This window comes from Heterodontus francisci, chromosome 26 (genome assembly GCF_036365525.1).
Source record: "Heterodontus francisci isolate sHetFra1 chromosome 26, sHetFra1.hap1, whole genome shotgun sequence".
NCBI lineage: Eukaryota > Metazoa > Chordata > Chondrichthyes > Heterodontiformes > Heterodontidae > Heterodontus > Heterodontus francisci.
Window position 1 is genome coordinate 13,645,138 of NC_090396.1, and position 25,634 is coordinate 13,670,771.

General features: G+C 45.6%; 1 protein-coding gene across 4 annotated transcripts in view; it reads left to right on the forward strand.

Moving 5' to 3' along the window:
• The window catches only part of nat9 (N-acetyltransferase 9), a 30,172-nt gene extending 13,162 nt beyond the window's left edge, over nucleotides 1–17,010 (forward strand). For 3 of the 4 annotated variants that reach the window (XM_068057821.1, XM_068057818.1, XM_068057820.1), the window contains 3 exons: nucleotides 11,591–11,650; nucleotides 13,373–13,467; nucleotides 15,428–17,010. In XM_068057821.1, coding sequence (XP_067913922.1) covers nucleotides 11,591–11,650; nucleotides 13,373–13,467; nucleotides 15,428–15,601 — 329 coding nt within the window. In that variant the 3' untranslated portion in view covers nucleotides 15,602–17,010. The remainder of the gene's footprint in view (nucleotides 1–11,590; nucleotides 11,651–13,372; nucleotides 13,468–15,427) is intronic. The other variant, XM_068057819.1, reaches the window with a different exon arrangement.
• Nucleotides 17,011–25,634: the final 8,624 nt, after the last annotated feature.

The window sequence follows — 25,634 nt, forward strand, 5'->3', positions numbered from 1 at the left end:
CTTTGACAAGGTCCCTCACGGCATACTGGTACAAAAGGTGAAGTCACACGGGATCAGAGGTGAGCTGGCAAGATGGATACAGAACTGGCTCGGTCATAGAAGACAGAGGGTAGCAGCGGAAGGGTGCTTTTCTGAATGGAGGGATGTGACTAGTGGTCCGCAAGGATCAGTGCTGGGACCTTTGTTTGTAGTATATATAAATGATTTGGAGGAAAATGTAGCTGGTCTGATTAGTAAGTTTGCGGACGACACAAAGGTTGGTGGAGTTGCGGATAGTGATGAGGATACAGCAGGATATAGATCGGTTGGAGACTTGGGCGGAGAAATGGCAGATGGAGTTGAATCCAGACAAATGTGAGGTAATGCATTTTGGAAGGTCTAATGCAGGTGGGAAGTATACAGTAAATGGCAGAACCCTTTGGAGTATTGACAGGCAGAGAGATCTGGGCGTACAGGTCCACAGGTCACTGAAAGTGGCAACGCAGGTGGATAAGGTAGTCAAGAAGGCATACGGCATGCTTGCCTTCATCGGTCGGGACATAGAGTATAAAAATTGGCAAGTCATGCTGCAGCTATACAGAACTTTAGTTAGGCCACACTTTGAATATTGCGTGCAATTCTGGTCGCCACACTACCAGAAGGACGTGGAGGCTTTGGAGAGGGGACAGAAGAGGTTTACCAGGATGTTGCCTGGTCTGGAGGGCATTAGCTATGAGGAGAGGTTGGATAAACTCGGATTGTTTTCACTGGAACGACGGAGGTGGAGGGGCGACATGATAGAGGTTTACAAAGTTATGAGCGGCATGGACAGAGTGGATAGTCAGAAGCTTTTTCCCAGGGTGGAAGAGTCAGTAACTAGGGGACATAGGTTTAAGGTGAGAGGGGCAAAGTTTAGAGGGGATGTGCGAGGCTAGTTCTTTACACAGAGGGTGGTGAGTGCCTGGAACTTGCTGCCGGGGGAGGTGGTGGAAGTAGGTACGACAGCGACGTTTAAGAGGCATCTTGACAAATACGTGAATAGGATGGGAAGAGAGGGATACGGTCCCCGGAAGTGCAGAAGGTTTTAGTTTAGGCAGGCATCAAGATCGGCGCAGGCTTGGAGGGCCGAATGGTCTGTTCCTGTGCTGTACTGTTCTTTGAGCCACACAAACTCTTTTGCTTGGGAACACAGTGAATGCTCAAGTTTTCATGAACGGTATTGGCTGGGAGTATTTTTTTTAATTCATTCATGGGAAGTGGGCGTCACTGGCTAGGCCAGCATTTATTACCCATCCCTAATCGCCCTCGAGAAGGTGGTGGTGAGCTGCCTTCTTGAACCGCTGCAGTCCATGTGAGGTAGGTACACCCACAGTGCTGTTAGGAAGGGAGTTCCAGGATTTTGACCCAGCGACAGTGAAGGAACGACGATATAGTTCCAAGTCAGGATGGTGTGTGACTTGGAGGGGAACTTGCAGGTGGTGGTGTTCCCATGCATCTGCTGCTCTTGCCCTTTGAGGTGGTGGGTTTGGAAAGTGCTGTCTAAGGAGCCTTGGAGCGTTGCTGCAGTGCATCTTGTAGATGGTACACACTGCTGCTACTGTGCGTCAGTGGTGGAGGGGGTGAATGTTTGTGGATGGTGTGCCAATCAAGCGGGCTGCTTTGTTCTGGATGGTGTCGAGCTTCTGGAGTGTTGTTGGAGCTGCACCCATCCAGGCAAGTGGAGAGTATTCCATCACACTCCTGACTTGTGCCTTACGGATGGTGGACAGGCTTTGGGGAGTCAGGAGGTGAGATACCCGCCACAGGATTCCTAGCCTCTGACCTGCTCTTGTAGCCACGGTATTTATATGGCTACTCCAGTTCAGTTTCTGGTCAATGGTAGCCCCTAGGATGTTGGTAGTGGGGGATTCAGCGATGGTAATGCCGTTGAATGTCAAGGGGAGATGGTTAGATTCTCTCTTGTTGGAGATGGTCATTGCCTGGCACTTGTGTGGTGCGAATGTTACTTGCCACTTATCAGCCCAAGCCTGGATATTGTCCAGGTCTTACTGCATATCTACACAGACTGCTTCAGTATCTGAGGAGTTGCGAATGGTGCTGAACATTGTGCAATCATCAGCGAACATCCCCACTTCTGACCTTATGATTGAAGGAAGGTCATTGATGAAGCAGCTGAAGATGGTTGGGCCTAGGACACTACCCTGAGGAACTCCTGCAGTGATGTCCTGGAGCTCAGATAATTGACCTCCAGCAACCACAACCATCTTCCTTTGCGCTAGGTATGACTCCAACCAGCAGAGAGTTTTCCCCCTGATTCCCATTGACTCCAGTTTTGCTAGGGATCCTTGATGCCATACTCGGTCAAATGCTGCCATGATGTCAAGGGCAGTCACTCTCACCTCACCTCGTGAGTTCAGCTCTTTTGTCCATGTTTGAACCAAGGCTGTAATGAGGTCAGAAGCTGAGTGGCCCTGGCGGAACCCAAACTGAGCATCACTGAACAGATTATTGCTCAGCAAGTGCTGCTTGATGGCACTGTTGATGACGCCTTCCTTCATTTTACTGATGATTGAGAGTAGGCTGATGGGATGGTAATTGGCCGGGTTGGACTTGTCCTGCTTTTTGTGTACAGGACATACCTGGGCAATTTTCCACATTGCCGGGTAGATGCCAGTGTTGTAGCTGTACTGGAACAGCTTGACTAGGGGCGCGGCAAGTTCTGGAGCACAGGTCTTCATTACTATTGCCTGAATGTTGTCAGGATCCAGTGCCTTAAGTCGTTTCTTGATATCACACGGAGTGAATCGAATTGGCTGAAGTCTGGCATCTGTGATGCTGGGGACTTCAGTAGAGGGCTGAGATGGATCATCAACTCGGCACTTCTGGCTGAAGATTCTTGCAAGTGCTTCAGCCTTATCTGGGTGGCACAGTGGCGCAGTGGTTAGCACCGCAGCCTCATAGCTCCAGGGACCCGGGTTCGATTCCGGGTACTGCCTGTGTGGAGTTTGCAAGTTCTCCCTGTGTCTGCGTGGGTTTTCTCCGGGTGCTCCGGTTTCCTCCCACAAGCCAAAAGACTTGCAGGTTGATAGGTAAATTGGCCATTATAAATTGTCACTAGTATAGGTCGGTGGTAGGGAAATATAGGGACAGGTGGGGATGTTTGGTAGGAATATGGGATTAGTGTAGGATTAGTATAAATGGGTGGTTGATGTTCGGCACAGACTCGGTGGGCCGAAGGGCCTGTTTCAGTGCTGTATCTCTAATCTAATCTAATCTTTCGCACTGATGCGCTGGGCACCCCCAACATTGAGGATGGGGATATTTACGGAGCCACCTCCTCCAGTTAGTTGTTTAATTGTCCACCGCCATTCACGACTGGATGTGGCAGGACTGCAGAGCTTAGATCTGATCCGTTGGTTATGGGATCGCTTAGCTCTGTCTATTGCATGCTGCTTATGCAGTTTGGCATGCAAGTAGTCCTGGGTTGTAGTTTCACCAAGTTGACACCTCATTTTGAGGTATGCTTGGTGCTGCTCCTGGCATGCCCTCCTGCATTCTTCATTGAACTAGAGTTGGTCTCCTGGCTTGATGGTAACAGTAGAGTGAGGGATATGCCGGGCCATGAGGTTACAGATTGTGGTTGAGTACAATGCTGCTGCTGATGGCCCACAGCGCCTCATGGATGCCCAGTTTTGCATTGCTAGATCTGTTCGAAATCTATCCCATTTACCACGGTGATAGTGCCACACAACACGATGGAGGGTATCCTCAATGTGAAGGCGGGACTTCGTCTCCACAATGACTGTGCGGTGGTCACTCCTACCAACACAATCATGGACAGAAGCATCTGCAGCAGGCAGATTGGTGAGGACAAGGTCAAGTATGTGTTTCCCTCGTGTTGGTTCCCCCACCACCTGCCGCAGACTCCGTCTAGCAGCTATGTCCTTTAGTACTCGGCCAGCTCGGTCAGTAGTGGTGCTACCGAGCCTCTGTTGGTGATGGACATTGAAGTCCCCCACCCAGAGTACATTTTGTACCCTTGCCACCCTCTGTGCTTCCTCCAAGTGGTGTTCAACATGGAAGAGTACTGATTCATCAGCTGAGGGAGGGCGGTAGGTGGTAATCAGTAGGAGGTTACCTTGCCCATATTTAACCTGATGCCATGAGACTTCATGGGGTCCAGAGTCGATGTTGAGGACTCTCAGGGCAACTCCCTCCCTACTGTATACCACTGTGCCACCACCTCTGCTGGGTCTGTCCTGCTGGTGGAACAGGACATACCCAGGGATAGTGATTGCAGTGTCTGGGACATTGTCTGAAAGGTATGATTCTATGAGTATGACTATGTCAGGCTGTTGCTTGACTAGTCTGTGGGACAGCTCTCCCAACTTTGGCACAAGCCCCCAGATGTTAGTGAGGAGGACTTTGCAGGGTTGACAGGGCTGGGTTTGCCGTTGTTGTTTCCGGTGCCTAGGTCGATGCCGGTTGCTCCGTCCGGTTTCATTCATTTTTATTGACTTCGTAGCGGTTAGGTCCAACTGAGTGGCTTGCTAGGCCATTTCAGAGGGCATGTACGAGTTAACCACATTGCTGTGGGTCTGGAGTCACATGTCGGCCAGACCTGGTAAGGACAGCAGATTTCTTTCCCTAAAGGACATTCGTGAACCAAATGGGTTTTTACAAAAATTGACAATGGTTTCATGGCCACTATTAGCCTAGCTTTTAATTCCAGATTTATTAATTAAATTCAAATTCCACCTTCTGCTGTGGTGGGATTCGAACCCATGTCTCCAGATCAATACCCGTAACCTTGTATCAGATGCACCGAGATTGTGACCTAATGTCTGGCATGGTAACTCTAGGAGTTGTCCATAGTTTTCCAGTAACTATTGTGGAGTATAGAGTATAAATCAAGAATTAATGGGGGCTTGTAAGAAAGTTACTGCAATAATTGTGGGCGATTTTAATCATATACATTAGACAAATCAAATTGGCAAAGGTAGCCTTGAAGACAAGTTCATAGAGTGTATTTGGGACAGTTTCTTAGAACAATATGTTGTGAGAACACCCAAGGAACAGGCAATTTTAGACCTGGTATTGTGTAATGAGTCAGGATTAATTCATGATCTTCTAGTAAAGGATCCTCTGGGGAAGAGTCATCATTTAATATGATAGAATTTCACATTTAGTTTGAGGATGAGAAACTTGGGTCTGAAACTAGTGTCTTAAACTTAAATAAAGGGAATTACAGAGGTATGAAGACAGTTAGCTAAAGTAGACTGGTAAAAGCGGTTAAAAGGTAACACGGTAGATAAGTAGTAGCAGACATTTCAGGAGATAGTTCATAACTCTTGATGAAGATAGATTCTACGGAGAAAGAGGGTCTCGACGAGAAGGTTAAACCATCCATGGCTAACTAAGCAAGTTTGGGAAAATTTCGGAAACCAGCAAAGGATTTTTTTTTAAAAGAGGGAGAGATTAGAATATGAGAAGAAACTAGCAAGAAATGTAAAAATAAATAGTAAGAGCTTCTACAAATTCTAAAAAGGAAGGAAGTAGTTCAAATCAATGAGGATGAGACCGGGGAATTAATGGGAAACAAGAAAATGGCAGAACAAGTATTTTGTATCTGTCTTCATGGTAGAAGACACTAAAAGCATTCCAAGAATCATCAAAAGTCAAGGAGCAAAGGGAGGGAGGCACTTAAAACAATCATTAAAGGAAAAAGTACTCTGAAAACTAATGGGTCGAAAGGCTGACAAGTCCCTGGAACTGATGGCCTGCATCCTAGGGTCTTTAAAGAAATGGCTGCAGAGATAATGGATGTATTGGTTGTAATGTTCCAAAATTCCCCACAATCTGGAAAGGTTCCAGATTGGAAAACTGCAATTGTAACGCTCCTGTTCAAGAAAGAAGGGGGGCAGAAAGCAGGAAACAATAGGTCAGTTAGCCTAATGTCTGTCATTGGGAAAATGGTGGAATACATTATTCAGGAAGTCATGTCAGGACATATAGAAAATCATAATACAATCAGGCAGAATCAACATGGTTTTATGAAAGGGAAATCATGTTTAGCAAATTTATTAGAGTTCTTTGAGAATGTAACAAGCAGGATGGATAAAGGAGAACCAGTAGATCTGGTGTATTTGGGTTTCCAAAAGATATTTGATAAGGTGACACACAAAAAGTTACTGCACAAGATAAGAGCTCAAGGTGTTGGGGGTAATATATTAGCATGGATAGAGGATTGGCTAACTAACAGGAAGCAGAGTCAAGATAAATGGGTCATTTCCAGGTTGGCAAACTGTAACTAGTTGAGTGCCATAGGGATCAGTGCTGGGGCTTCAGCTATTTACTATCTATATTAATGACCTGGATAAAGCGATAGCATGTATTGTAGCCAGATTTGCAGATGATACGAAGATAGATGGAAAAGAAAATTATGGGGAGGACACAGAGGGTCTGCAAAGGGATATAGATCGGTTAAGTGAGTGGGCAAAAATTTGGCAGAAGGAGTATAATATGGGAAAATGTGAGGTTATCTATTTTGGGAGGAAGAATTGGAAAGCAGAATATTATTTTAAATGCTACAGTACAGAGGGATCTGGGTGTCCTTGTACATGAAACACAAAATGTTAACATGCAGGTGCAGCAGGTAATTAGGAAGCCAGGTGGAATATTGGCCTTTATTGCAAGGGGTCAGAATATAAAAGTAGCAAAACCTAGCAAAACGGGCGGCACAGTGGCGCAGTGGTTAGCACCGCAGCCTCACAGCTCCAGCGACCCGGGTTCAATTCTGGGTACTGCCTGTGTGGAGTTTGCAAGTTCTCCCTGTGTCTGCGTGGGTTTCCTCCGGGTGCTCCGGTTTCCTCCCACATGCCAAAAGACTTGCAGGTTGATAGGTTAATTGGCCATTATAAATTGCCCCCAGTATAGGTAGGTGGTAGGGAAATATAGGGACAGGTGGGGATGTGGTAGGAATATGGGATTAGTGTAGGATTAGTATAAATGGGTGGTTGATGGTCGGCACAGACTCGGTGGGCCGAAGGGCCTGTTTCAGTGCTGTATCTCTAAACTAAACTAAACTAGAATACTATGCACAGTTTTGATCTCCTTCCTTAAGGAGGAATATACTTGCATTGGAAGCATTTCAGAGAAGGTTCACTAGGCTGATTCCTGGGATGAAGAGGTGGTCTGATGAGGAAAGGTTGGGCCGATACTCATCGGAGTTTAGAAAAATAAGATGATATTGAAATGTAAGATTTTGAGTAGGCTTAACAGGGTAGATACTGAGAGCATGTTTCCCCTTGTGGGGAATCTAAAACTATGGGGCACAGTTTCAATAAGGGGTCTCCCATTTAAGATTGAAAAGAGGAGGAATTTCTTCTGAGGATCATTAATCTTTGGAATTCTCTACCCCAGAGAGCAGTGGTGGAGGCTGGGTCACTGAATATATTCAAGGCTGAGTTTGACAGATTTTTGATCTGCAAGAGAGTCAAGGGTTCTGTAGGCAGGCAGGAAAGTGGAGTTGAGGCCACAATCAGATCACCCATGACCTTATTGAATGGCGGAGCAGGCTCAAGGGGCTGCGTGGCCTCCACCTGCTCCTATTTCTTACATTCTATTCAGTCCAGCTATCCTTGTTTCTTATGTTACAACCGGGTGAGGAAGGGGTCTCAGGCTCCCCTTTCGCCCCTTCCCTGGTTTGACCGCAACAAGGTTTCTCCTTTTAACACAGTGATTTAACTTACCACCTCAGTGAGCACTTGCTTCTGTTACTCTAATATATACTTGAACATGAACCAGAGGTTTTCTTGAGTTTAACCAAGAAAGATATGTTTATTAACCCTATTATTCTAAAATGGTTAAAATTACTAAATTACGTGACACATCCATGGTCACATTCACACAAGAGACACACATACACAAATAGATACAGAGGGAGAAACAGAGTTGGGAGGTTGGAGTAGAGTCCTTAATAAAAATAGACTTTAAATACAGAAGTGTGCTCCCAGTATATTTAGTTGATACTGAAGTCTTGAAGTCGTCACTGGGCCACAATTCGGGCTTGTTTCTCTGGTTCTGGAAGGCCGAAGAGAGGCTTTATCCATCCTCTTTGTTGCTGACTGTGAGGATTTGTAGATTTGAAGTCTAGCTGTAGCCGAGGCTGCCTTGGGACTTTGCTGGAGAGGGTTGGAGGAGAGATGTTCCTTCCTTGGAGTTCAGTTACTGTCTGCTTTTAGAGGCACAATGCTTTCACTGGGGTTACATGTGACCACCTCTGTTTGAAATAGCACCTTCTGGAAGGATCTTTGAAATTCAAGGCTGTTCAGACATAATTGGTGGGTGGGGAGGTGACGTGCAGGCAGGGTTGGTTCTTTCAAAGTCAATGGTTTTCGATGACTTTTGACGATCAATATTGACAAAACTATTCGAGGTGATTTAATCAGAGAGCACCCCCATTGTTCTGGCTAGACTGAGTGATCACCTCTGTCCCCCGACTGATTCTTTAGTTTTTTCACATGCAAATTCGTGGCCACCTTGGCTGCTGTGTTCTTTTTTTTTCAAGTTATTTGGAACAATTTCAGTAAATGTCTCAAGCGAAGCTCCATATGACAAAATTAATATTTCTTGGTGGCATGTGGGATTTCCGTTACACTTATCAGACTGTCGAACCATGGTGATTCACTAAAGTAGCTCCTATTCTGTTTCTACATACCAATTAACTTTTGCATTCCAGCAGGCATCCTAATTAAGCGAGGTTAAATGAAAAGCCTCAGCACAGCTTTGTAGTATGGTTAGCTTTTTGTGCATTTATTCAGCTATGGCCCCTTTTTCGGGCTGACTATCATTACCTCAGAATAATTCCACCATCTGTGTTTATAGAGAAATGAAACCCTTAGCATTTTCCAGTAAAACGCAACTTGTGGCACTAACCTATTCCTTTACCTATTTTCAAGCTGAATTTATGTGTATAGATGTACATACTAAGCATATTGCTAATGTCTAACAATTTGCTGTTGGACTGAGTAACGGCATCTGCTATTAGTTAGACTTGGTCCTGCCCATTTAATGTTAACAATATTTTGCACCACAAGTTGCTGGAAGTGCGAGCTCAAAAACTGAGGGCAGGCATCTGGGACCTGAATGAGCACTTCAAGCAATTGTGCATCTTCTTAAACGTTCAGATTGAAGGATTGCAAAATTAACAGAGCAAGGACTGAGAAGGAAGTGTAAATTAGAGTGGATAAAGTCAATGTCAAATCAGGTACAGAAAGAGATAAACAGGGGGAAAGAAAGATTGGATTAAGACACAGAGATGCAAAAGATAATGAAATTAAATTTCAGATTTTTAAAATATCCAAGAACAATTCAAACCTGCAGGGATGAGACCTCCATACTTTTAATAGTTAATTTTCAAGGCTGCGTTTGCTGACAATGCTACCACTAGGTGGCGCTGCAGTGGCACATGCAGATGCAGCCTGTGCCACTAAAACGCCACAGTCTGCGACTTCAGGCAGCTGCCAGGACTAAAGATGGCGCTGCTCAAATAATCACACAAAGGCAACCTAACCTAAACACATAGCAGCACACAGTGGCGGGGGGGAGAGCGTGAGCGGGCGGGATGGGGGTTAGCGGAGCGGGCCAGGGATGGGGGGGTGGGAGTAGCGGAGCGGGCCGTGGAGGAGGGGAGCGGAGCGGGCCAGTGGGGAGCGAAGAGAGCAGCGAGGTGGGGGGGCGGCAGAGCGGCCGAAAGAGTTGGAGCAGTTGGAGAGAGGGGCGGTGGGAGTGCAGCTTGACGTATGTGTGAATACCCGTTACCGTTGCATTGCTGTACGCGTAAAGCGCATGCGCAGAGGCCGACCAGGCGCGTTGCCTGAAGATGCACACGTCACGCGATGACGTCATCAGCACATGCGTTAACCAGTCCTGGCAAGTCAGAACGCAGCGCACGCATAGAGAGCAGGAGCTTGTCTGCGCATGTGCACACCTTGGCGCAGCCTGATGACGTCAGTGGCCGGCTGCGTTGTCAGGAATCACTTTGAATTTTCAGTGCCATAGAGTTTCATTGGCCCTAATTAACAATTAGCACACCATTAAAAGAATCTGACAGCTAATCTGGGTTTAATTAAATGTGCATGGACATTGGATGGTGCCAAAACACTCTGCATCACTTCAGACTAGCTCTAACTTGTGTGGAGAGTGTAGTTTACAACTACCCTGCGATTTCCAGAGCTGAGGGACTTCAGTTATGTGGATAGATTAGAGAAGGTTGAGAGGAGATTTGATAGAGGTGTTGAAAATCATGACCTATCTAGACAGAATAGATAGAAAGAAACTGTTCCCATTGGCGAGAGGGCTGAGAAACAAAGGAAATAAGATTTTAGAGATACAGCACTGAAACAGGCCCTTCGGCCCACCGAGTCTGTGCCGACCATTAACCACCCATTTATATTAATCCTACACTAATCCCATATTCCTACCACATCCTCACCTGTCCCTATATTCCCCTACCACCTACCTATACTCTCTTTCTCTTTTGGGCCTCCTTATCTCGAGAGACAATGGATACGCGCCTGGAGGTGGTCAGTGGTTTGTGAAGCAGCGCCTGGAGTGGCTATAAAGGCCAATTCTGGAGTGACGGGCTCTTCCACAGGTGCTGCAGAGAAATTTGTTTGTCGGGGCTGTTGCACAGTTGGCTCTCCCCTTGCGCCTATGGCCAATTCACCTATCAACCTGCAAGTCTTTTGGCTGTGGGAGGAAACCGGAGCACCCGGAGGAAACCCACGCAGACACAGGGAGAACTTGCAAACTCCACACAGGCAGTACCCAGAATTGAACCCGGGTCGCTGGAGCTGTGAGGCTGCAATGCTAACCACTGCGCCACTGTGCCGCCCAAAGGACACTGAGTTAAAGTGATTGGCAAAAGAATCAAAGGTGACATGAGAAAAAAATGTCTTGGGCAGCCAGTGGTTACGGTCTGGAATGCACTGCCTGAGTGGACTGTCAAAAGGAAATTAGGTAAGCACTTGAAGGGATTAAAAATTGCGGAGCTATGGGGGAAGAGCAGAGGAATGCGATGAGCTAAATTGTATAGCATGTTCACACTGCTCAATGCATTGCAATGGTGAGCCAGATCGTGAGATGCTGTTTTTGTAAAGCGAATGATGGAGCGAGGTACTCAAGACAGAAACTTCTGCATTTCCACTTTTAATCGCAAGTCTCCTCGTGCCTGAATTTACTATGGCATTTGCGAATAGACTTGCCGTTATTTTGAAAGCTAATTATTGGCCAGTGTATCTTCTGGAATTCTGAAAAACAAGCTACATTACAATTCCAGATGCTATCATCCAAGCTTGGGTTGTTTCTGGAGAGTAGGTTTTAAGCTGTACAACACTAAAATAATGGGTTTTCAAACTTTTATGGGTGCAAACCTCTCTGCAAATGTTGTTGTACTCCTGGGGACCTCTCTGCAAATACTGGCACATTAAGGGAGACCTCCTGCAGATATTGATACATTCATGGAGACACTTCACAAATATTTATACTGGCGCACTATTCTCTGGGTTACACATAGTGATATTAAATACAATGTGCTTTTGTTTTTTAGAGCCCAGTTACAGAGGAAAGGGGTTTGGCAAGGAAGTGACGATGATGATGATGTATTATGGTGAGAATGCACACACTAATGCTGTGTCCATCACTATCATACCCTTGGTGGATGTTTATGCTTTAATGTGCTTGATACTATTTGAAAAATTAATAAGTTACAACTGCTCCCTAGATGCTGGAACCTGAAAATTGACAAATTGGTGGTAATTGAAGGGTCAATATAACAAGGTGATTGGCATATGTGGAGATATTCACAGCAAAGGTCTGCGCCTTTAAAACGGGAGAACATAGGAAACACGTTCAGTGCAAAGCTTTTCCATATCCTCTGCAGCACTCATCTTAGCCAGAACTCGGCTGCCCTGTCTGTCTAAACTGCACTCTCTACTTCAACTGTCCAAACTCACAGGTACCCTCTTGATCTTGCTACTTCCTCACCATCTGTAAAGTCCCAATCACTGAGAGGGCCAGTCTGATCATTCTTTTATCTTTTTGCAGTACACATTCCCCTGCCCTTGCTTTCTCTGCACCCTGGAAAAAAAACTACTAAACTCCATCACCAACAACCTCTCTACCTCCTAACTCAGTCACCTCCTCTGTGACCCAGGGTTACACACTCTGCTTAGTTATGATATGCACTACCCCTCAGTTACACTATCCACCAGCACCAACCGAGCCTCCACATGTAGCCAACAACACCCAACTCCACCTCTCCCATGCAGATGATTTCAGGAAGACTCCATCCATTCTGAAATTTCTATTCGAGGCAGATCCCACTCTTTTGCTGTGTACTGTTTCATGTCTGCCACAAAACCATTACACGTGAGAAAAATGAAACGATACCGTCTTGCATTTATACAGCACTTTTAATGTATTGAAACGCCTCAAGGCACTCCAACAGGAATGTTCCCAAACACAATTTGACAAGGAGTCACGTAACACAACAATATATTTATATAGTGTCTTGAACATAGTAAAACATTCCAAGGCACCCAACAGAAACATTATAAAACAAAATATGACAACGAGCCGCATGGTAGATATTCGGTCAGATGACAAAAATCTTGGTCAAAGAGGTAGGTTTTAAGAAATGTCTTAAAGGAGGAAAGTGAGGTGGAGAAGTGTAGGGAGGGAATTCCAGAGCTTAGGGCCATGGCACCTGAAGATACGGCCGCCAATAGTGGAGCAATTAAAATCCAGGATGCTCAGGATTTAGAGGAGTGCAGATATCTCGGAGGAGATGTCAGAGATAGGGAGGGGTGAAACCATGGAGAAATTTGGGATGGGAATTTGAGCATGGGTGATGGGTGAACGGGATTTGGTGCGAGTTAGGATATGGGCAGCAGTTTTGGATGAGCTGAAGTTTATGGATGGTGAAAGGTGGGAGGCTGGTCTGGAGAGCATTGTAGTAGTCTGGTGTAGAGGTAACAAAGGCATGGATGAAGGTTTCAGAATCAGATGAGCTGAAGCAAAGGAAGGGAAGTTGGGTGGTCAGCAGTTTGGTGGTAGTAGGATCATGGAAGCAGGAGATGCATCTCGTGGACAAGATGAGCTTGGAGAGGGCATGAGAGGAGATAGGAAAGAAACTAGAGAAGGATGCGAGTTCAGGGCTAGAGCACGAGAGAACCTTGGGGAAGTTTGACCCAGTGAGTTGGACAGGAGGGAAGCGGCAGAGTCAGCTGAGTATATGGTCTTAATCTTAGTGACAAGGAAGTCCATGAGCTCCTCTCACTTGTTGGTTGTGTAGTAAATATTTGTTTATATAGTTGCTTTTTTTCCACAGGAGTGACTAAACTGGGGATAACAAAATTCCAAGCCAAAATCAACCTGGAAAATACGATCAGCATTGCCATGTTTCAAAACTTTCACTTTGAAGAGGTAATCCACCTTGCCCATGTGTTAACTTTCCATTCCAACTGTACCACAATCTCTGATGGTACATGCCTGCTCCTAGAGCATGGCTACCCGGCCCGAACCCAACGGGACCGACGACATGTGTCGAGTTCGGGGTCGGGTCGCTCTTCCGGCTCCGGGGTTCGGGCTAGGGTTGGGTCGAACATACTCTGTCACCACCTCCGGTACACGGCTCCAATGTTAATGTACTTTTTAGATTTGAAAGGTTGTTTAGTTACAGTTTCTTTAAGCTTGTGCAGATAAGCAACAAAGTGAAAAACGGAAGGTAGGTTAACTGATGGTCAGGTTGGGTGTGGGTAAAAATGAAATGACTCAGGCCAGGTCGGGTTTCATTTGCAGACCCGTGCAGGCCTTTACCTGCTCTACTCACAAGTAGGATCTGTATAATACGCCAGGTGTCAAATATTTCATTGTTAACCTGGAACATAGAAACAGGAGGAGGTCATTTAGCCCCTCGAGCCTGTTTAGCCACTCAATGAGCTCTTGGCTGATTAGCAACTTAACTCTATATTCCCACCTTTGCCCCATATCCCTCAATAGCTTTGGCTATCAAAGATTTATCAATTTCAGCTTTAATAGTTTAAAAATTGATCGAGCATCAATTTCAGTTTCTGGAAGAGAGTTCCAAACTTCTACCATCCTTTGTGTGTAAAAGTGTTTCCTAATTTCATTCCTGAAAGGTCTGGTTCAAATTTTTAGACTTTGGCCCCTAGTCCTTGACCACCCAGTGGATTTCAGTTCAGTTACAAGCTTCAGCATTACATGGAGCTTGACTGTATTTATTTTCTAGTTTTCTACCTGTCTCTCCTGAAGAAACTGACCCTTCCTGTATTGCAGTTCGGGGATTTTTGACTGGGTGTAGGACCACAGCTGAACCTACTCTTGCTCTCTCCCAACACCCATACACTTCTCCAACTGGCCATACTTTGTGTGTTTTTGTTTATTTGTCCATGGTATGTGGGCACTACTGGCAAAGCCAGCATTTATTTCCCATTCCTAATTGGCCTTGAGAATGTGCGAGCCTGGACAGAGTTTGGCAGGCTGTTGGACTGCTGCAGGCCTCACAGCAGAAGCTGAATCTTTCCTGGTCCATTCTCCACACACGGACAGGAGCAGAAACATGGCTGATTATCCTCCACATCCCCTTCACGAGCCAACGGATGAGTTGTATTACTCTAGCTCTGGCTCAAGCTGGAGGTCAGCTAACTCAGCTGAGGCCAAGAATACACTGTCCATCAAACACTCCCAGCGCAACTACAAACCCTCGCTGTTCCTGCCCTGGGAGAGTTTGATGGGACAGTGTAGAGAGAGTTCTACTCTGTATCTAACCTGTGCCGTACTTGCCCTGGGAGTGCTTGATAGGTTGCTGTAGAGCCTAGAAAAGGAAACCGTTCCCTATTCAGCACTGATCTCTGTTGTTTCAACAGCACAAAATTAAAAACCGAACATTAATTCTGATGCTTGTCAGAGGGAATATTTCTTTAAAGAAACCAAGGACAAAAATAGAGGTTGAGTTGTATTCTGGTTTGAAAACTGATACATTAAGTAGGCAGCACCTCCCAGTTTTAAAGGAACACAGATTGAATCCAGCAGTGAATCCCCTAAACAGACAACTGCCAATCGCTCAGTTCACAATGCATTACAAATCACATCTGAGGGCTATAAGAGGAATAGTAAAATGTGAAGAACTAAGACTTCAGAAGGCACAACAACTTTGGTCCATGAAACCCTGAAAAAAAAAACCAGGAATGTTTCCATCAGCACAGCCAACAAAGGGGCTTGTGGTGAACTGTTGGCAGAGCACCAACACACAACACAGCACAGTTCAACTACAGCTCCGTGCCACTTTAACTGTATTGTTAATTTTGTGCTGAGTTTCATCTTAAATGTCCTTAAAAAAAAAATTTTTTCCTGACGTTTTAAGGTTTCTATCAACGATGTCTTCCAGGAAGTGACGCTCTGGTTAACTGTGGACAACCGCAGGAAAAAGTGGCTCCTCGAACAAACAAATCACGTGAAGGAGGAGCGGTATAGTCAGCGGCAGAGAAATAACAGCTGGATAAAGCCACATGGGGCAATCCATCAGCCCGCTGATTGATGAGCAACCTTACAATGAGGGCTGACTACCTAAAAAGTCTATTATTGCCTGTTGAGATTTTTGAGAGTGCAATTCAAAGGCCTACAGAATTTAAGGTTGAAACATGGCTGTGATTAATGTAATTGGTGCAGGCAGCCTCCAGCATAATTTAACATAGGGCCAATAAAACCTGTCATTATTTGCCCCTGAGCCACACATACTTCCCTGGTCTTGCCAAGTCCAACAGGGATTGTACAAGAATAACTTTTCGTGCAGTCCCCCCACCCCGCCCCAACCCATGACTTAGTGCATAAAGGCTCTCAGTATTAAGCTGCATCGGCCATGAAGGTTGCAGCTTTGATCTTCAGTTTGCAGTGGGTTCACAGGTCAGTGGTATGGTGTTGTACTTGGCGTCACATCTGACAGGGTCTGTCTTCCTTTCTCCACAGTAGAGTTGACAGATGGCCTGTTGACCATGGTACCAGAAGGCTGCTGGTGTCTAGGGCTGTAGACGGGCATGAGTGTCCATCCTAGGAGGGCAGGAAAGCACATTGCTTTGGGTGACTGGCTGTGTCTCTTCTATATTAAGCTGTATAATGGGATATTCCACCCATGCTATTTTCAAAGGTTTTACCAGTCAGTACCTGAGAGGATGCTGCCTAGTGTAATCTACTCCTTCGGTGAAACCTAGAGTACAGATTGGGACACACAGAGCAGAGGACATCATTTGCAGCTGGTGATTAAAGTTTAATTACTATAAGCCCTTCTATTTAATGCTTGAATTTATATTCCTATACTGTAAATGAATATATATTTCTCATATCTATAGAGCTCAACTTAGTCAATGAGCCAAGTGACAGCAATGTTAGCAGTAACTAGGTGAATGTATGAGATCAGAATGTTAAAAAAAAAAAGCATGGAATTTGTCACCCCCGCTCCTTCCACAGCCCATGTGCACTTGAGTACAGACTCTAACCTACCCATTTAATCTCTACACTGTGCATTCTCAAACTCCTGTTCAACCCTAAGCCAAAGCTTCAAACCCATTCCTCATACTCTTTCCTTCCACCTGTCTCTAATCCATATTTAGCTAAAGACTGTTTTTCTCCAGTGGCCTCATTGCCAGCTTCTTGAGTTCCATCTTGTTCATAACTCTGCCACCTGCATCAAGTCTCACTGTCCATCACCAGCCCCTTGTTCTCTCAATGCACCAAATTCATATTCCATATCCATGTTTACAAGTCTCTGCCATTATGACCTCCTCCAGTTCTGCAGTTTTGACTCTGGCTTTTTCTGCCACCCTTCCCTTGACATTTCCCACTTGGTGGAAATTCTCCCTACGTTCTAGAACTTTCTATGCCTTTCCACTTCCCTCTCCATCAAAAAAGCCTCCTCAAAATCAAATAAATCAAATCAAAAGTATTCTGTCACCTTCCCTAGTTATACTGCGTGGTTTGTTTGCTTCTGTGAAATATTTTACAATATTCTGTTACAGATAAATGAAAGTTTTTGTTGGATCCAACGCACCTGGTCTGCGCGTTTGGTACCAGGGGAAAAAGAGCAGAGAATCGAATGGAAAGAATGCTGTGCTTGTCAGAGGACAATGGTGGAGTTCTAGGTGACACAGTGCCAGCTTGTCCTCAGGGGCAAAACATAGGATGCAATGTTAACCCTTCAGAAAACACCAAATTGTAACGATACTGCCTACTAATAAGTAATATTGACCAGAGCACATCTGGGCTGATTCCAGACCTGTGCTCAGTTAGCTGTGAGGCCTGTGGCTAAGGAGGGAAAGACTGATGAGGATTCGTATGCAGTAGATCCTGCGTAATTGTGTGTATGTGGATATCAGATGGAGACAGAATCAGCATGGCTGTGATACCCTTACAGTTGAAAAGCCTATTGCTATGTCCTATCTGGACTCTCAGTTGGGAGAGGTACTGGAGAGATCCCAGCATCTGTGGAATTGTACCCAGCAGGCTCAGGATCATTGCAGGAAAAACTGTACCCGCATTCACATTGAGTACAATCAGTCAGCACATAGTGAAAATAATCAAGCTTTATTGACAGCAGCTCTAACAATAATACTTCCAAAATGACAGCTGAATATTCATTACCTACTGAAGTAGCAAGGAGTCGTCAACAGACATCAAAGACTGGATGTTAGCCTGGAGGTGAGTGGAGGTGGGGAGGGGCCATTTTGAGGTTGGGGAACCGAGAAGTGTGAGTAACACCTGCAGTTTTTAACCGCAGGCGTCTTTAATTTTTTTCTGTCTGTTTCCTGTCCACAGCTAGTCTGATTGATAGGCTGGTTGCCCATCGGGCGAGAAATCCTGCAGCACAAAGCCGCAGCCAAACTCAGCTGAGAGCCAGTAGATAGAGTGGGGACATAGTGGGAGAGATTGTGGGGGTAGGGGGTTCGATCACAGGAGGTGACAGATGGTGATCAAAGTGGAAGGTGGGACTTACCTTCTCCCCAAAGTTGTCCTTGCCTCCATCCAGCTGCTGAGTTTCTAGAGTCCTGGGAAACCCAACCAGACTTACACCTGCAAAGCAGGTTAAATCAGGGGCTAATACAAAAGCAAAGTACTATGGATGCTGGAAATCTGAAATAAAGACAGTGCTGGAAATACTCAGTAGGTCTGGCAGTATCTGTGGATAGAGAAACAATTAACACTCCAGGTCGATGACTTTTTGTCAGAACTGGAAGAAGTTAAACATGTAACAGATTTTAAGCAAGTACAAAGGCAGGGAAATAGGAGAAAAGAACGAAAAGGAATGTCTATGATAGGGTGGAAGGCAGGTAGTTCAGTGACAAAGGGATGATGGCAAGGCAGAACGGGGTGGTAATGGGACAAGTAAAGAAACAAAAGATGGGTCAAGAGGAGGTGTAAATGTGAAGAGCAGGATCATCAGCCGTCCAAAAACACACAAGAAATACAAAAAGGAAAAAAATGGGAGCAGGGGTTATGATCTGAAATTATTGAAATCGAATGTGTTCAGTAGGTTCTCAACTGCCTTATGGAAGGATGAGGTGCTGTTCCTCGATCTTACGTTGATTATAATCATTAGAACAGTAGGAGGCCCGGGACAGAGCAGGAATGGGGCGAAGAAATAAAATAACAGGTGACGGGACGCAGACTGACCGGAGGTGTTCCTCAAAGTGGTCACCCAATCTGTATTTGATGTCCCTAAGGTAGAGGAGACAGCATCGTAAGCAGTGAATACAGTATTACTAAATTGAAGGAATTACAAGTAAATTGTAGTTTCACCTGGACGGAGTGTTTGGAGCGTTGGACTATGAGAAGGGAGGAGGTAAAACAGCAGGTGTTGCACCTCCTGTGCTTGCAGGGAAAGGTGCTGTGGGAAGGGGACATGGCATTAAGGGTGATTGAGGAGTGGACCAGGGTGTTGTGGAGGGAATGGACCCTTTGGAATTCTGAAAGAGGGGAAGATGTGTTTGGTGGTGGCATCAGACTGGAGGTGGCAGAAAAGACCGAGGATGATCCACTGCATACAAAGGCTGGTGGGGTGAAAGTTGAGGACAAGGGGAACCCTATCATTGTTCTGGGGAGGGTGGGGTAAGGGGTGAGAGCAGAAATACAGGAAATGGAACAGGTACGGTTGAGGGTCATGTTAACCATGATGGGGAGGTGGGGATTCCTCAGTTGAGGAAAGAGGAAGACATATCAGAAGTGCTGTCATGGAAGATTGCATCTTTGGAACAGATGTGATGGAGAAACAGGGAGAATGGAATAGAGTCCTTTAAGGGAACAGGGTTGGAGGAAGTGTAGGCAAGATAAGTGTGGAAGTCAGTGGGTTTATAAGTGGATATTAATTGCTAGCCTATTCCCAGAAATGGAGATAGAGAAGTCAAGGTAGGGAAGAGTCGGAGATGAACCATGTGAAGGCAAAGAAAGGTGGAAATTGGAAGCAAAGTTGATGAAATTTTCCAGTTCAGGACAAGAGCAAGAAATGGCACGATACAGCCATCAATGTACCAGAAAAAGAGGTAAGGGAGGGAACCCGGACCCCATCCCATGGCACCTTCCCATGCAAATGCAGGAGATGCAACACCTGTCCTTTTCCATCCTCCCAACGCTCCTTCCAGTTGAAACAGCGATTTACTGTACTACTATCATTTTAGTATGCTGTATTCATTGTTCACAATGTGGTTGCCTTTACATTGGGTGACCGCTTTGCGGAACACCTCTGTTCAGTCTGCGAACGTGACCCTGAGCTTCTGGTTTCCTGTCATTTTACTTCTCTGTCCCACTTCCAATACGACATTTCTGTCCTCTGCCTTCTACATTGCTCCATGAAGCTCAACATAAGTTTGAGGAGCAGCACCTCATCTTGCAATTAGGCACTTTACAATCTTCCAGACTTAACACTGAGTTCAACAATTTCAGAGCATAACCTCTGCCCCCATTAATTTTGTTTTCAGACAGCAGCTGTTGGTGATGATCCAGATTTTCACATTTACACCTGCTGTAGACCTATAGAAAGATACAGCACTGAAACAGGCCCTTCGGCCCATTGAGTCTGTGCTGACCATCAACCACCCATTTATACTAATCCGACATTAATCCCATATTCCCTACCACATCCCCACATTCCCTCAATTCTCCTACCACCTACCTATACTAGGGGTAATTTACAATGGCCAATTTACCTATCAACCTGCAAGTCTTTGGCTGTGGGAGGAAACTGGAGCACCCGGTGGAAACCCACACGCTCACTGAGAACCTGCAAACTCCACACAGGCAGTATCTCGAACCAAACCTGGGTCGCTGGAGCTCTGAGGCTGCGGTGCTAACTGCTGCACCACTGTCCCATAACCATCTCCTTTTCTCTTACACCATCATCCCTTTTGATATTTAAGCTCTCCTGCCTTACACCCTATCTCAGACCTTCCCTTCTGTTCTCCCCACCCCCCTCTCCCTGCCTCTGGACTTGCTTAAAACCTGTTACAGTTCTGACAAAAGGTCAGAGTTCTTCCAGCATTTTCTATTTTGACTTTAAATCGGAAGATTCCAATTTAATTAAAATATTTAAATTGCCAATACTCCGGGAGCAGATAGACTGCCTGCCCCTTGTCATAGCTCCATTAAACCCATAAGTGGGCAGGTTGAGGTCAGGTTTGACATTGTTAAACTTTTAACCTCTGACCTGATCTCACCCACCCGTTTTTAGGTGTTAAACTTCTCCCCTAAGTGTTCAGTATAATCTTAGACACAAGAGAATCTAAACACAATGTGGCTGGAGCGCTTTGGCACAAAGCAGTTTGCTGCTCTTCACTGTGTGAGCTGAATTTTAAGAGACTGTCTGAAATGGGAACAGAGGTGGAGGGGCATAAAATAGGGATGGAAGATGTCCGATAGGAAGTCTGATGCTGTGACATCACTTCCGGATTTTACTGTTGGCGGCCGACATTGAAGGTGGACCACACACATTCATGTGGCAAGAAGCATCTTGAAACATCCCAATACACTGCAATTTTATTCAGCGTTTTGAATTTTTTTGATAGCGTATGGGAACCACGGGCCTCAGGACTTCGCCTGATGAAAGGAGGCGACAAGGAGATGGAAGCTTAATGTTGGCTTCAGGGGGAAGCCATCGGGTGAGGCTGCATCGCTGTGCACTACACAACCTGGCACTACAGAGGGAGGGAGGCATTGACCAGTGAGAATATAGTGGATTGTGATGCTTCCATCGATGATGTGGAGGAAGATGCTGCCCAGGCACAAGAAGAAGAGCGCCATGAGATACTCGCAAGGGAAGCATAAGATGTCCTTATACATTCACTTTTCTTTTCAGCCTTACCATCTTTGGAACCGCAGCAGTAAAGCCTTACCTTTAAGCAGCCCTGCTGTCGCCTCCTTTCTTCTGCATTGCAGTGCCTAGGTGCTCCGCACAGTAGCAAGGCTGAAGCATTGAGCTTCCAGCCCCTTGGGAGGAAGGGTTCAAATGAATTCCCAAAGATCATCAACAACAGAAGGGAGACGTAGTGAGTGAAAATCATTTGTTTATTTCAAGTCACACCAATTGCACCATTACCCATCTCAATTGTATCTTCACCCATTATCCCCTAAGTGCATCTAGGTGCCCTTCTTAAATCTTTTCAGGGGGTTCCTATGTGGTGCTCCCCCTGTGCTGCCAGCTAATGTGGAGGAAGGCTGCTGATCTTGCTGCCCCCTGGCAGAGGGGCTTTGAAGCTACTGCCCACACCAGGAGCACCCTGAGAAGAAGCACCAATGGTGGACGACAGCTGCTCCTCCTCCTTTATAAGGAACTCTTGTACCTCCCTGCTGACCTGAACGGGATGTAGTTCCAGTGTAGACTCCAGGTACCTTATCCCCCCCCCTCACCTTGCCACTGCTACATGGAGCTCATGAACCAAACAATGGTGTGCAGGTCGGCGTGCATCTCTGGCAGCTTGGTTTGCTGGATGTGACTCTCCATGAGAGTCGCCAATGTCACCTTGGAGGCAGCGCAGCCGACAGAGACAGTGCAGCACCCAAGGTGATAGATAGACTCCTCTATCGTCCGCGCTGTGTACAAAGAGACTTTGGCATCACTTAATGAAACAAAGAAAGGTGGTGTATGATGAATGTCAGGTAAATTCTTCAAGTGAGAACCAGGCCAAATACAATAAGTTGAAAGGGAAAGTGAAGAGACAAATACAATTGGCAGAGAGAACATGAAAATAAATTGGCAGTTAGCATTAAAGGGAAGTCAAAAATCTTCTACCAGCATGTAAATAGTAAGCAAGTTGTAAGAGGTGGAGTGGGGCTTGTTAGGGACAAAGAGAGTAATAGATACTTAGAGGGGCAGGGCAAGGCTAATATACTCAATCAGAACTTTGTATCAGTGTTCATTAAGAAAGAGGAATCTGACAAAATATGGGTAGAAGTGGAGAGAGTAGAGGCAATGGATAGGAATAAAAATTGAGAGGGAGAAGGTACTAAAAAAGCTGGCTGTGCTTAGGGTCAATAAGCCACCTGGCTTGCATTCTAGGTTGCTAAAGGAAGTGGGGTAGAGATAGCAGAAGGGCATAATTTTCCAATCTTCCCTGGATAGAGAGGTGCCAGAGGATTGGACAATACCAAATGTGACATCTTTATTTAAGAAAGGGTATAAAGACAGCAATTGCAGGCCTGTTAGTTTAACATCAGTGGTGGGTAAGGTTTGAGAAACAATAATCAGGGGAAAAAATCAACACACGCTTGGAGAGGTTTGAGTTAATTGAGGAGAGTCAGCACAAATTTGTGAAAGGCAGATCATGCTTGACTAGTCTGAATTTTTTGATGAAGTAACAGAGAAGGTTGATGAAGGGAATGTGATGGATGTTGTTTATATGGATTTTGTTACAACCAGGTGAGAAAGAGGTCTAGGGGTTCCCTCTCAGCCGTCAGCTGGTCTTACTGTAACAGGGTTTTATTTCTCTAAACAGTGTTTTAGCTCTCTTCCCCCCACCCCCCCCCCCCCTCCCCCCTTGGTGAATCCTTGTTCACTGCTTTCCAACTGCAAGGCAAAGAAACCAGCCAAACAGGTTTTCCTAGGTTTAAAGAATAAAGGTTGAACTTTATTAAACTTAAACTCTAATTCAGTTAACGCCTACAGATAAACAACGCGCCCAAGCTAGCATGCATACGTAATAAACACACACACAGATAGAGACAGAAAAGAGCAAAAAATAAAGTGGAAAAGTCTGAGGCAATCTCGGAAGATGGTTTTGGTTACTGTTCTTTGAGCTCGTTGTAGAGTCCTTGATTTTAGGTAGGTCTTGCTTTTCAATGGGGTCCAGTACTCTTCTTTAACCTTGTTCGATGTAGGAGACTTTTCTCTCTTGAGGTTCACATGTCTTCAGTGGCTCCAGAGGCTTGAGAGAAAGAAATGGGACCAGACAGGAGAGGTCTTCTCAGTCCAGGAGCAAAACAGTCTCTCCAGTTCAAATTGTCTGTACCATTCAAAAACTCCCCAAGTTGGCCAGCAGGTTAGTCATGTGACCAACTGGTGTAACTACTTCTGTGTTTGTGGATTCTCTTGTCCTAGCAGACCCGGGAATGTCTCCTCTTACACACTCTTTGGGGTGGCACAGTGGTTAGCACCGCAGCCTCACAGCTCCAGCGACCCGGGTTCAGTTCTGGGTACTGCCTGTGCGGAGTTTGCAAGTTCTCCCTGTGACCGTGTGGGTTTCCGCCGGGTGCTCCGGTTTCCTCCCACAGCCAAAGACTTGCAGGTGATAGGTAAATTGGCCATTGTAAATTTCCCCTAGTGTAGGTAGGTGATAGGAGAATGGTGGGGATGTAGTAGGGAATATGGGATTAATGTAGGATTAGTATCAATAGGTGGTTGTTGGTTAGCACAGACTCAGTGGGCCGAAGGGCCTGTTTCAGTGCTGTATCTCTATGACTATGCCACAATACCTGGTGATCAAAGTCCATTTTAGGATAAGTGGATAAGGGAAGTAACCTCTCTTGTCCCTATTGGTATGCAAATGTCCTCCAGCCAAGTGTCTGGCAGCCCTTGTAACAGGCCTTCTCTTCCCAGCAACAACTTGAAATTTAATGTCCATATGGTGAAATTAATATGCCTCATTCTTGGCAGGTGGGGGCCCAGCATGACAATTTTAAGAAAGCTTTTGATAAAGTACCACATAAAAGGCTGGTTCACAAAATTGAGGCTCATGAAATAGGAGGGGGTCAGTGTCCAATTGGATAAAAAAAATTGGCTTAAGGACGGAAAGCAGCAGGTTGTGGGAAATGGTTGTTTTCCAGATTGGACGATGGTAGACAGTGATGCTCCCAAGGGTCAGCGCTGGGAACATTGCTTTTTTGATATATATACATGACTTGAATGTTGGAATGCAGAGTAGATTTTCAAAATTTGCCCAAGACACCAAACTTGGCGAAGTGGCAAACAATGAGGATGATATGAACTGCCTGCAACAGGACATAGGCTAGCAGAATGGGCAGAAAGGTGGCAGATGGAGTAATATTGACAAGTGTGAGGTGATGCATTTTGGCAGAAGGAATGGGGGGGAGGCAATGTATACTTAATGGCACAGTTCCAAAGAGTGTGCAGGAACAGAGGGACCTGGGGGTGCATGTGCATCGATTTTTGAAGGTGGTAGGATATATTGAGAGAGTAGTTAGTAAAGCATATGGGATAAAGTCATAGAGTCGTACAGCAATAGAAACAGGCCCTTCGGCCCACCGTGTCCATGCCGACCATAATGCCTATCTATACTAATCCCACTTGCCTGCAATAATTCCATATCCTTCTATGTCTTGCTCATTCAAGAACCTGTCCAGATGCCTCTTAAATGTTGCTACTGTTCCTGCCTCCACCACCTCCTCTGGCAGCTCATTCCAGATACCCACTATTCTTTGTGCGAAAAATTTACCCCTTTGATCCCCTTTGAACCTCCTCCCTCTCACGTTAAATCTATGCCCTCTAGTTCTAGTCACCCCTACCGTGGGAAACAGACTCTGGCTATCTACCCTATCTCTGCCTCTCATAATTTTATATACCTCTATCATGTCCCCTCTCAGCCTCCTTCGCTCCAGGGAAAACAGACCCAGCCTATCCAATCTCTCTTTATAACTCAAGCCCTCCAAACCAGGCAACATCCTTGTGAATCTTTTCTGCACCCTCTCTAGCTTAATCACATCTTTCCTGTAGTGTGGCGACTAGAACTGCACACTGTGCTCCAAATGCAGCCTAACCAATGTTATGTACAACTGTAACATGACGTCCCAACTCTTGTACTCAATGCCTCGGCCAATGAAGGCAAGCATGCCGTATGCCTTCTTCACCACCCTGTCTATCTGTGTTGCCACTTTCAGAGAACTATGTACTTGCGCCCCAAGGTCTCCCTGCTCAACAACACTCCCCAGGGCCCTGCCATTCACTGTATATGTCGTGCCCTGGTTTAACTTCCCAAAATGCATCACTTCACACTTGTCTGCATTAAATTCCATTTGCCACTCCCTTGCCCACTTTCCCAGTTTATCTATCTGCTGTTGTAACCTCAGACAACGCTTCT